The 13,243-nt window shown below is 41.1% G+C and overlaps 1 protein-coding gene and 1 long non-coding RNA gene across 3 annotated transcripts in view; one reads left to right on the top strand and one right to left on the bottom strand.

The window, feature by feature from the left end:
- The window catches only part of LOC147207694 (uncharacterized), a 35,425-nt gene extending 34,085 nt beyond the window's left edge, over window positions 1-1,340 (bottom strand). Inside the window, exons 1-2 of one of the 2 annotated variants that reach the window (XR_015100454.1) lie at window positions 1,209-1,340; window positions 928-1,051 (exon numbers count right to left, since the gene is read on the bottom strand). This is a non-coding gene — a long non-coding RNA (uncharacterized LOC147207694). The remainder of the gene's footprint in view (window positions 1-927; window positions 1,052-1,208) is intronic. The other variant, XR_015100455.1, reaches the window with a different exon arrangement.
- LOC147207693 (CUB and sushi domain-containing protein 1-like) overlaps window positions 1-13,243 on the top strand; it is a 357,336-nt gene that overhangs the window by 269,752 nt on the left and 74,341 nt on the right. The window contains exons 31-32 of the mRNA XM_086107135.1: window positions 3,277-3,464; window positions 6,671-6,865. Coding sequence (XP_085963261.1) covers window positions 3,277-3,464; window positions 6,671-6,865 — 383 coding nt within the window. The remainder of the gene's footprint in view (window positions 1-3,276; window positions 3,465-6,670; window positions 6,866-13,243) is intronic.

Raw genomic sequence — 13,243 nt, 5'->3', positions numbered from 1 at the left:
TGGTGTATTCTGTTAACCATACAAAGAGACTGACACATCCTACAAGTTGTAAGGAAAATCTCAGCAATCGAACCTCAGATGACTTTGGCTGTGGAAATGAAATGTCCAATTTTCAGGTGTTACGAAACTCGATGAAAAGGACATTCAATATGTTGGCTGTGCTGAAAGGAAAAGTATTTATACTGTACTATATAATCAACGTGAATGTCTCTCCTCTCGTCCTGATGCCAGCAGTTGTTTTGGATAAAAGAGAATAATTGCATAAAAGTGTGTTGTCCAAAGGGCCCTGGCAAAACATGGTTTCATTTCTAACGAAAAAGTTCACATCTATATTTTTTAAATTTTTAAATAGGACACCGTCGTGTTTGAACTTGATTTCAACTGACTGAGGAGCAAATAACAAAAATTTTTAGTGACTTACTCATCTCTAATATGAAGCTGTTGTGGCACATTAAAAAAGTCTCTTACTTTTAGTTTGCCAAATATTTGTTGTTTCTTATATGGCCAAAAGAAACAAATTGGGCACTGTGTACAATTACTACAAAATTATAAATACAAGTAAAAACAATCTGCTTAGTATCTGTGTATTTTAACCGATGCAATTGTATTTGCACTTTTGTGAAATATCAGATTTTTCATTTGCTATTGTACTGATATTTCCGGACACCTGATTAAAAGCCATAACAGCAAAACCTAGCGATTAAAAGCATATTTGTACACACATTGGCCGCTCTGTATTAATAGCAGCTAGTCTCCACATTATAACATGGGACCGTTTATAAAGAAAGAAGTCTCACACACACACACACACACACACACACACACACACACACACACACACACACACACACGCACAAAATTATGTATCTTAAACACCAGTCAGCACTTTTTTTTCCCTCCCAAACAATTCAGAACGCAGGTACTTACACAGTATTGTCTCAGAGCCACTCAGACTCTCTTGTTGTCGCATGAGGCCAATTCGCCGATGAGCTTCACCACACTCGAGGCTGATATGATTTGGGGATTCCCACGTCACAGGAGTCAAGTTTTCCTTTAATCACGGGATTCGGACGGTGCAGGATAAAATATTTACGTGAGTGGAATTATCCAGTAGGAAAAACACACACACACACACACAATAGTGAGAGAAAGGAAGAAACAAACTTCAATGAATGAGTAAAATGCAACTTTTTTTTAATGTAGCTGACCTCCAAAATGTGAGTGGGATGAAAGTGGGAGTCATGCTGAACAGGAGCAGGACGGGTTGGTAGTCGTTTAACCGGGAGTGGGACAGGCCAGACCTTCAATGTTTGAACTGAATGGAATTTTGTGCCATGCGATTGGCTGGCGGCCAGTTCAGGCTGTACCGGCCTCTTGCCCTCAGACTACGATAACCTCCAGCACACCCGCCACCCACCGGCAGTTATGCTCACCCAATACAATGAGTCATGTCTAAGCACAGTCCACAATTTAGGGAACAATTATTTATAACAATTCCATTTATTGTAAAATGAAATAAATGTTCTTACTGATTACGATACTTTGACTTTATGGTCTATCCAGAGTACGCACTGTATGTTCTACAAATCTTTCTGCTAATTAAATTTGCATAATGATTACAGTGGCTTTTGTGGCTTGAATGCTTTGCTAAGATTATAACGGATCTCTACTGAATGTTAGCACTCTGTCTGCATTGTCATTTCATGACATTTATACTTAGAATGTGGCTGCACAGAAAAATGTATTTGCAAGGATCACCTTAATGCTTTGTCAGTACGGAGAAGCTTATGTGGCGTTAAGCTCTTGCTAAATCTGATATAAATACAGGCCTTAGCATTCACAGGGCTTATGTTAACCTTGCAAGTGATCACATTGGATGATTGCACTCAGTATTATCCCGTTATAGATAGTGCTGTCAGAAATGGGCACATAGAGCATAGAAGAAAATGTAAATATTTTAGCAAGAACAGGGTGACATGCACATAACTGTGCATCTTCTCAAGTATGAAAGTGTAATTGCTAAAATTACATTTTGTCTTTTCTAAATTAAACATGCACGTTAAAATCAAATAAATGTCTCAAGCACAGCCTTGGTTCGGACTCATGGGGCTGCTTTAATAGACGAGCGTAGCGTAAAATCGGGTACATCTTCATTTTCATGCTGGGGCAAAAAGAACGTACAATGCAATTTAATTTACACATGTGTCACACTCACACACAACTTCCAACTTAACTACAAAGTGTAGACAGGTGGAGAATCAAAACAAGGATAAAAGTGGACTCCAACAGAAAACACAGAAGTATGTTGTGTGTTTAACTGGCAGGTGGGTGAGAAGACTAACATAATTGCTGGCAGGGTGAACATTTTGACATGTGTTGATGAGTGTGCGTGTATGTGTGCATTCTTTTTATGCCTTACCATATACATTCTCATAAACCTGTATATGTGATTTGGGGGCTGGAGGGTGTCACAGAAGCATTTCCTGTAGAACAATTGACTACTTGGGATAAAGGTTCATGGGTAAATTTGCTGAAACTCATGCTTTTAGACTTAATTTCATCCAATTATATGTCGACTCGCAAGAGAAAACCAGCCAAAACAAATTCTCAGGTTTTGGCTAAAATGATTTGACCTTGTTGATAATTGGGTTGCTAATTGCTGAAACGTTTCCATAAATGTTCTATGGAAAGGCTAGCAGTGCCATTTTGGAAATTAGCAAGACTGAAAAAGGAATGTATGACAGTTTTTACATTGTACCTAAAAAAAAAAAAAGGGGTATAAATGAAATAAGAGGTCAGTAGTGCCAAGAAGGTAGGAGATCATTGTTGACAGATCTCTGTATGAAAAGCTAAAAGTAGCTTGTTGCTGGTAAAAAGTGCCTCGGGGTGTTATGGCCGCATATGTCAGGTGGTGACGTGATGTTGATAAAGTATCGGTTGAGAACACTCCTTGCTTGGTAATGAAGAGGCCCTTGTCTGAGCAGCAGGTGTGCTCTTGTAACAAGCGTACCACTTGTGGAAACTGGGCAAGGTGTCATCACACAAAACACCACCCACACCTGTGGCAGAACAATTTGCACAGTGCAAATATTATGGCTATTTTAACCAGCTACTTTTGAAGTATACTTAAATTCGATCATCTTATCAATTATTCCTTTCTAGTCAAGTCGGTCCCATGAAAAGATTCCCGTTATTCAAATGCATGAAAAACACATCATGGTGAATGGCAGTTATTCCTCCTATTTTGATACAATCGATCTGTTGTGCTTCAATCAGTTTCAACATGGAGCCCAGTTATGACTTCCTGCACATTTACGAGGGCGAAGACTCGAATGGGCCTCTCCTGGCAAGTCTCCAAGGCAACCAAGCCCCAGATCGCATCGAGAGCAGTGGGAACAGTCTCTTCCTGGCATTCCGATCGGACGCCTCACTGGGCATGTCTGGCTTCGCCATTGAGTTCAGAGGTAAAACTACACCTTAGCAATACTGTCAGTGTTTTATAAGGGTCCGATCATTTCATAGGCAAAGCCTAGAAATTACAGATCTTTGTGTAAAAGTGTGGGTAAAGGCACCCTAGTGGAGAACTCAAAGACAAGCTGCTCCAGGAGGCGTTTTTTTTCCCCCCCTTCATTCATCATGGGCCCCCACCCATGTTAAATTCAGGAAACAGAACCAAGATTTTGGAACACTTGTGAATTATAATGTAAGAGATCTTATGTAAAAGAGCTGTCATGTATTTGCAAAAAGACTTAAACCAAGTCTTCAGTCATTAGTGGAGCTTACTTTTCAATAATCGCTCCTTGTTCCTTTGTGATGATTGTTATTTTTTTATAAGTGTATATACACGTACACAAACAAGTGCCATTTCTGTAACACTTTGGGTTATGGATTATTGTTCAACCTCACCATGATTTTCTGGAAACCTCTGCAGCTCAGGTCTGTGATAAATAATCATGAGGGAAAAAAAAAACATTTTGAAGGCTCAGTTTTGATTGACATCATCAGAGGTAATTTTTCTTTAGGTGTGTAGACTTTACTGTATGTCCACTGTAATTATGACATTTTGACGGGGAAATGTTGCTTCCTGCTGTGTTTCACTCATGTACATATACCAAACCAGAGTATTGATCATTAGAAATGTTGCCCATTTTTATGCAGTGCAGTCTTGCATCACTGTAAACTATAAGAATTAAAATGTTCAATAAATATCAGCAGGGATGTGTTTGATGTTTGTCCTCCTGTTTTGGATGCAGTTGGACCACGAACTAATGATGTGGTTGGTCGGCCTATGTTTGGATCACAGCAAGACCAGTGTAGCAGAAGCAACTTCAGTCGCCAGGGCTGTGATTTTTGTTGACTTCCAGCTGGCTGAAAGTCTTCTCAATCAATAGTGATATTTCCAAACCTTCATCCGTAAACCAGATCACCTTTACATGATGCTCAAGGGTATAAATTAGGATTATTTGTCTCTGGACTGTGGCACAAATCAAAGATACATCCTATCTCTTGTGAACAACTTTGTGCATTTGATCTCCTGTATTACCAGGATGATGCTTTTTTTTATTTATTTTTTTTAACTTGGCATGAATTTTAAAATGTCGACACAGAGGTGTTTCATCTGCAGGCTAATACCGGCTAATATTTAAGCTGCCAACCAGATTCATTTCGGGCTCTCGTCATGAGGCTTTTTCAGAGAAATGGGCATGATTTACCGCATCGGCCCGTGTGTTGTTTACCTTCACAGATTGTGACTCATCTTGGTTTTCCAGCAGCCGCTTGACTGGTGGTGATTTAACTGCCATTGTCAAAGTGAAGCTGATTATGACTTCATCATCGCACTGCAGCCTATATCTCCTCTGTCAAGTTTTATAAAAATCCTTCTTCATTTTTTTTGTGTCTGTCTCACTCCATTCATGTGTAATTAAAAACAATTATCTCCCCCTCTGTTGTCTGCCTTGCCAGGGTACCTCACACCTCTGTACTTTTGTCATTAATTCATTACCTTTCATCTGCCATCACTCTAATTAAAATGCAACCTTAATCACCCCCCCACCCTTTTCATTTGTTCTACCACTCCTTCCTCATCTTTCTTTCTCTTCCCTTCCCTTTTTTTCATACCATTATTTGCTGGGCAATCACAGGAAAGCAAACAAGCTGGGCCAAAACTGTCATTTCGGACTCAGACGGTTTTTGACATTGTTTGAGTTCCTCTTTGTACTCCATCAATCTTGCTTCTTATCGTACCCTCATTAGCCCCTTCTTCTTCCATGAAAACAGAAATCGAAGAGAGGAATATGTTGTAAAGGGTCTCGTTTTGCCTGTCAAATCCAATCAAATCAGCAAATAGAGAGTGAACTTCATAGTGCCCGCTTGATAGCAGCCACTAAATCAATCAAGAGAAGAGTAAAACATTTCAAGAAATTACTTTCTTTGATTATACATGTAGTCTCGTTCTAAAAAGGAGAGCTTGGTTTCCAGAACTTGCAGTTTCACAATTATAGACATTTGTGTCTGTTGGTCACAAGCTGGAAAGAGCGACAGAGGCACACTCCTGGTGTGCGCATCTAATTTGAATTTGAATTTGACCGAATATCTACTTTTCAAGCAAGCAACCTCTTACGATCGACCCATTACCGCATGTGCATGCATACACTCACACACACGCACATTCGCACACGCACGCACACACACATGACACGATTTCAACAGACCTAACGGCCCCTAACAGGAACAAAACCGAAAAAGAAAGTAGACACAGGAGTTTGTGAAAAGGAAATTACTGCCTACCTTGGTAGAGACCTAATGCGGAGGCATGGGATGTACTTTTGCAGCATGTTAACTGCATGAGCATAACTATCGAAGCTCACGTGTACCATTTTAAATGCTTCTCTCACTCCAGATTCCCATTTCTATGCTAGTGCCATCGACGAATTGCAGATGAAACACATATCGAATGTGGTGAAAAAAAAAGATATCGCAACAGCTCAGATTGCAAAATGCAATTGCAGACTGCTGACTGCTAACAACTTCCGGTAATGCAGGTCACGCGCCACCGTGTGTTAAAGGTGACCTGCTTGTTTATTTGATTTGATTTTTTAAATAAGTGAAACGGATAGGGTGCTTTGGGTGCAGTGTACACTAAGACAAAAATAAGAATATTAAGGACACACACACAGACTATTCCCCCCCACACCCCACAATTTCCCTCGACACGCCACGCGATGGACTTGGGACCAGTCCGAGGGCTACCGGTCGATCGTGATCCTTACGGGCTGTTGTTCTTCTTTGTGTTCTGCAGTTCAGGCACCGCAGTTCAGGAATAGTTTATTCAGATTTCATTGTGTAGAATGGAGTAACAAAGATGGTTAGCAGAAATGTATTGGAGTGAAAGTGTACATTTTATTTAGGAAGTGTATTGGGCTAAAAGTGAAAGTTGCCGGAAATATGAATAACAAAGTGAAATGCAAATATTTGGAAATGCTGCTTAAGTACAGTAAGTATTTCTATTCAAGTACGTTCAAGACTGTCTGTGGTCATAAAGACTGGCAATCACACCCTTTGAAGGATACTAATTATGAATTAGTACATTTAGCAAGATGGATCTTATCGGGTTTTATAGCACAGTGTATGATTGTCTAAATGCACAAAACTCTATTTTTATGTCTTTCAGAAAAGCCAAGGGAGGCCTGTTTTGATCCTGGTAACATCATGAATGCTAGTCGGACCGGCTATGACTATAAACTGGGATCTCAGGTGTCCTATAACTGTCACCATGGCTACACAACAGTGGGCGGTCAAACAATAACCTGTGTGATGGGGCATGACGGGAAGCCAGTGTGGGACAAGGCTCTGCCATCATGTAAAGGTAGGACAGATTTGTGGTTCAACACATTGTTGCACACATACAAATCGGATAAAGTGGCACACCACGTATACAGTACAATATGGACAAAAATAGGGAATGAATCAAGGAATTTGAATCAAGGCATTTCGGACAATTCTGTGCATCCAACTCAATGGGAACAGTTTTTGTGCTCTCAGTGCAGAAAGCGAGGTCCATAAAGGGATACTGGGAGGACAGAACTGAAGAGCCCTGACGTCAAAAGCGTCAAGTACCTTTTAAGAATACCCAGGCCTTTTTGAAGTTCATAACATACACACAAACACACATGGACATACATGCATTGACAATTACCTCCTGAGTGTCAGTAATAATCAGTGATGCACACAAGTGGTGTGCAGCCATCACAGAAATTGCTTCCCAAGACCAATTTAAAAATAAAAGCCTTGCAATGCGTTGCTATTTATGTCCAGTATCACTCGACTTTTGTTTTGAAGTTGGCCTTCACGGCGCGTAGTGGCCTATGAACAATTATTGTGGCGGCTGGCTTGACTTGGCTGGCTCCCCGGTAAGCGACCTCGCTCGCGGAGTGATGGCAGTGACCGAGCATGGTGGTAGGGGGGCACTGATGAGACGCTCCATCGAATTATATATCTTTGGGTGAGATTGGGGACCAGGCTGCTGCGTCAGAGAACTGCACTAAATTAGGGTGGTCGGTTCATTTTTTTGAATGGGGCCATTTGTGAAACTGAAATGGTTGTTGAGGACCACACCAACATGCTAACTCATTTAATCTCTTTTTTTTCATGAAAAATTGTGTTATTTAATATGATGCAACTTGTGTAAATGACACATGTAAACATCTTAAGAACATTGCAGTACAGTCGCTACTCACTAGCCATTCCATAATATTCTACTGTTTTAGTTGTATCCCAGTTTGTCTTGTGTGTTGTTGCTTTTTCTCTGAATATTCCATAAGTGGTCCAACCGGTGGCTGCTTTCGCGTATGTGCTTGCGTGTGTGTGTATGTGCCCCTGTGTGAACATCTGAGACAGATTTTGTCATGGATTGGAAGGCCAAACTGTCAAAACTGTCTATTTGATTAATGGCCGACAGAGCCCAGCAAGTGACACCTGCCAAATGGTCATTTGCAGTGTATTTGTCATATAAAGTGTGTGTGTGTCCTTTGTTTGAATGTGTACGGAAGCGGAGCTCAGAATTATCAAAGACAGTAATCTGACCCGGAGGCACACATAAGCGGAGGTGGGTGGGAACCATCTGTTATTTGGATTCAAGTAACTTTTTATAATAAATTGTACTTGTCAGAGTAGTTTTAATGCAACAAACTTGAGTAATTTTATAAAGAAAAATTTTGTTTTTTTTTACTCCATGACATTGATTACATTATGCTTGCTACTTGTATTTCTGTCAACAGTGCAGAGGGGCAGGAATCGCTTCCGGCTCCAGCCTTTCTGTGTGGAGTTTGTAGGTTATCCCTGTGCCTGCGTGGGTTTTTTCCGGGTACTCCGGTTTCCTCTCACATTCCAAAAACTTGCAGTTCAGGTTAATGTAATACTCTAAATCGTCCCTAGGTGTAAGTGTGAGCGCTGTTGGTTGTTCATCTATGTGTGCCCTGCGATTGGCTAGCAAGCAGTTCAGGGTGTACCCCAGCTACTGCCTGAAGACAACTGGGATAGGCTCTCATAGGTCCGTGACCCTCGTGAGGATCAGCGGATCAGAAAATGGATGGATGGAGTCATATTCTGAAGGAACAGTACTCTTACTTGAATACTACTAATGCTACCATCACCGCCTCTGTAGATAAGTTCAGGCTAACAATCAAGGCGCAATTATAAAATGAACACACTCAAATATGTTAAATTTTATATCTCTCAGCATTTCTTTTTTTAATCAACCTTAAAAGTTTGTCAAAGCAGGAGTAGCTGGGCGGAAGGACTTTGACGTACAGTATTTTTTTCACACCAACAGCAAATAAGGAAAGTGGCTTTATCTCATGTTCACATCCATTGACCTTTTATCAAGATAAAAGCGTCGCCTTTGCTTTCTACTTGGCTGTTTCATACACAAAGACACTGTCATTTGTAATTCAGGAGCACACAATGAAAAGATGTTTTACAAGGACAACCGTGCTGCAGCGTGTTCTTTGTTGTTCTTTTTCACCAGCAGTTGAAAGTAAAACAACAATTTAAATTGATCACTCGCATGGCTTCCGTCAGCAGTTCTGCTTTTAGCTCGATAAATAGTAATTTAAGGAGATTATTTGAGTGAAATATTGAGTGAGATACATTATGAGCAGAAGTCGAGTATTGATATTGTAATCGTGTGATGAAAGCCCACATCACGGGGTTCTGACCCAACCTAAGCTTCTCCTTCAAGCCTCTTGTAACTGAATAAGCGGCTGTATTACACGAGTTTTGTTTGTCAAAAACGATTCTACTCGCACCAGACACTTAATTACCTAACCTGGACATTGACGTCAGTGGCGTTCCGAGTCTGAATGGTACGTTGTGAGAGAGCCCCCGTGACAAAACCCTCGTATACACACATGCACGAAAAACACACTGAAATGGGTTCTTTCAAATATATTGCATTGTGAGAAAATAAGAAATCAACAAATAAGAATTAGAATCATTGAACCTGAGTGTTTAAATAAATATTTATACAGTGATTGCTTTCCCATAAGGCTAACTTGTTAAACTATATACAAAATGTTGTCTTGCTTCCTTAATGATCCAAAATCGTCGTCGACGTGTCTACTGCCCCATTGACTCCACAAGGAGGCACAAATCCCACATATGAACAATAATTGACGTATCGTGCATCAAGCAATAAAAAAAAGCATCTCACGTCCCATTTGTATTCATTTATTTTAAATTTGGGTCTCGCTATCACCCCTCAGCAATGGCGCTTTCCGCGGCCACACGTAACGCAAATGATGGAAGCCGCCACTATGTATGGTGGGTGAATGTAGCTCAAGCTAATCTTCTTTAGACCACAAACACCTTGAGAGAGAATTAGCAGCACTTCTGCTGCGTGTAACCAATTAGTGTACTCCATTACTTCAAGATGGAAATAATCAAAAATCCAAAGTGATTACAATCATTCTTCAAGATCAATTGATTAATTGAACTGTTTTACACATCCCTACAAGCTAAAATAATATACAAATTAAGGAAAATGTCGTAATCGGTTCTTGAAGGTATGCCGATTTTGCCCACACATCTGTATTTGGTTCTCATTCTATTGTGCGAATGTAAGTTTCGATCGGTGTTTAGTTTTTGTCCACTTTCTGTTCCCACAACAAGGGCTTTGATTAAAGTGCCACTTCTTCCGTTCCTGAAACAATCCATTCAACACGATTCGATTTACTAATTCCTTCCATTTCGATCGCTTCTATTCTTCTCCACATTGACTTTTCTCACCGCATAGTTTGGGCACTTGGTTTTCTGTTCTTTGTCTCTGTGTCTAGGGCCAGCTCCTGGGGGCTCTTAGACCAAGCTCATTAGACAGGTTGAGACCCCCTTAAATAATACAGCTCCACTTACACTCCCTCCGTCTTCTCTCGTTTCACCTTTCGTCCCCTTGCTCAGCCCCTTTTTCTTTTCCCTCTGCATGTAATGACTTCGCACAACCCTCCTGCACTTCCTTCCTACCGCCTCATCTGTCTGTCTCATTTACTGTGTTGCGCTCTGCTCTCTCTCTCTCGCTAACACACACCCACCTTCTGTCTCAAATGCTCTTTTCTTCATTCCCATGGTAACTAAAAGAGCGTTGAAAAGAGGACGAAATTTTTAGTGACTGTTGAGGATCTCTCTCTCTCTCTCTCATTCCTTATTTGTGTTTATAATATGTGTGTGTGTGTGCGTGCGTGCACTCGCACGAGGGCTGTAACTCCTACCTCGATGCAGGATACTCACGTACATGCATGTACATACATGCACAGTAACGATAACTGAATGCTCCATCTATGAATCGGCATTTTGGTCCAAATTTTACTAATGTGAAAATAGTGTGAGTGTGAGTGTGGTCTACTCTATGTATATGCACACATGTGTATGTTGCTGTCTCGTACAGTCGAACCTTGTTCCGGCATACCCCGTTTAAAACGTTTTCACCGCTAATGTTTAGCACAGGTAGTTGTAGAGAACCTTTTTGGTGTTCACAACCCTCCCCCAACCCGCATCTATCAGCTGTGCTGTTGTTATTTGCTTTCGCATTCAATGTATAGACACATCATAATACAGTAATTGTGTTTAATCCCTTTCATCAAACATGCGCTGTGAAACTGACTCTGCTTTATATATAGGCCTTGCTTTGTAACAATAATGCGTGTCTGTTTGTTAAAGTGTGGGTGTGCAAGACTCAATAGTTTGAGGTTATTTTCTTTCCTGAGATGAATCTAATCCCTGGAAAATTAAAGGCACAATAACAATTTTATTAGCTAGTTTTCGAAAAACTGCAGGAGGTGCTGCAAGATAACTTTGACACTCTGGGACATTTTTACACTTTTTCTTTTACGGTGTTGCCTTTTTTTTTTTGTTGCAGGAAACGGTTTATACGTGTGCTTGTGTGCGCACGGGTGCATGTTTGTTGGAGACTGAACGACCATGAGAAGTAAGCCTTCCAAAGTGTGTGTGTTTTTCAGTGTGTTGTGAGCATGAGTGATCAAAGACCATTTGTGTGGAAGCTTTTTAGCACCTGAGCCTGGAGCAACACCACTGGGAGATTGTGGGTAGATGAAGAACACACCTTCAGACCCCAGGGTTAGAATGCAGCATCACAGCACGAATCAATGGAGAAAATATCAGTCGGTGTGGAAGATGAAGAGGAGCAGAAAGAAAGTGGATGATTACTCTGATGGTTTATGAAGCAAAAGGGAAGGGAGACGGCAAAGTGGGGGACCACAGGCCAACAAATGCATCTGCTCTGTTGGAAATTGCAACGAAAACAATTCCAGCTGTGTTTTTTTTGTTTGTTTTTGTTTTGTTTTCTCTGCCGAGTTGATCTATGCAAGTGATCCTCATCTAGGCTTCCCATTCTTATGCAAAGCTTGTGATAGCTCAGCACGTGTGCTCAGCTCACTGATGTCGTTTTTGAAATGTTATTGAAGGAGCTCAGGTGCGGCGCATGCACAGAGTGATCAGCACAGCGCCACTGCTCACTGCTTGGATCGGGACCGCTACGCATCTCAATTTCATCTGCTTGCTAACGCGTTGCAAGTGAAATGACCACTTCAGGGTCACGCTTGTGGGATGTCGCTGACGGATGATCCTTAAAAGTCCTGATGGGTTATTTGGTAGACTTTTTCACCGCTTCACTCAATGCGCATTTATTCACACAAATGTCAACACTCACTCACACACAATTTAAACATATGCCCGAGGGTCATATAAACATAAGGCTGATATAGATTTTTTTTAACCCTCAGGCTTATGTTTATATTGTCTGTGTGTGTGTGTCAAATTCCGTATGTCAATGCACGTGTGATTAAAAAAGCGTCTTTACATGTTTCACTCTTTTGATCTAATTTTAACATCACCTTTTTACAATAACACACTGATTATGTGGCTGTATTTAACCTGGACTGCCCGATGACATTTTTAATTGCCAAATAATCATCTTAGAGCAGAGTATTTTATATTTAAAGTTACTTTGAAAGATGTTTTGGCCAAATGCAGCTATCTTTTTTTTTTAAATAAAAATAAGATTCGAGAAACCAACTTTGAGTATAATGAGGGTGTTGCTGCTAGCTACGGAAAAGAAGAGAAACTCAAAACACACAATTAAAAGTCAATGCCCCCCCCCACCCCCCTTTTTTATGTACCATTAGAATAAAATGAAAAGTGTGTTAAAAGGGGCGGCCCGGTAGTCCAGTGGTTAGCACGTTGACTTCACAGTGCAGAGGTTCAATTCCAGCTCCGGCCTCCCTGTGTGGAGTTTGCATGTTCTCCCCGGGCCTGCGTGGGTTTTCTCCGGGTGCTCTGGTTTCCTCCCACGCTCCAAAAACATGCATGGTAGGCTGATTGAACACACTAAATTGTCCCTAGGTGTGAGTGTGAGCGCGCATGGTTGTTCGTCTCTTTGTGCCGTGCCCTGCGATTGGCTGGCTACCGGTTCAGGGTGTCCCCCGCCTACTGCCCAAAGACGGCTGGGATGGGCTCCAGCACTCCCTGCGACCCTAGTGAGGATTGAGCGGTTCAGAAAATGGATGGATGGATTGAACATTGAAGATCACATTTTAACTTGGCTGACATCAGCACTCCAGCAGTCAGTTTGTACTGTCTGTGTAAAATCTGAATTTGGCTCACAAATGCGGTTGCATTTTACAGCGAGTAAACAAGATCCATTTTGTGTGTGTGAAGGCAAGTCCATAACAGTACA

The sequence above is a fragment of the Hippocampus guttulatus genome, chromosome 3 (assembly GCF_054856545.1).
Source record: "Hippocampus guttulatus isolate MCC_2025c chromosome 3, RoL_Hgut_1.0, whole genome shotgun sequence".
NCBI lineage: Eukaryota > Metazoa > Chordata > Actinopteri > Syngnathiformes > Syngnathidae > Hippocampus > Hippocampus guttulatus.
Note: the sequence above shows the minus strand (reverse complement) of the source record. Positions and strands in the feature narration are given on the sequence as shown.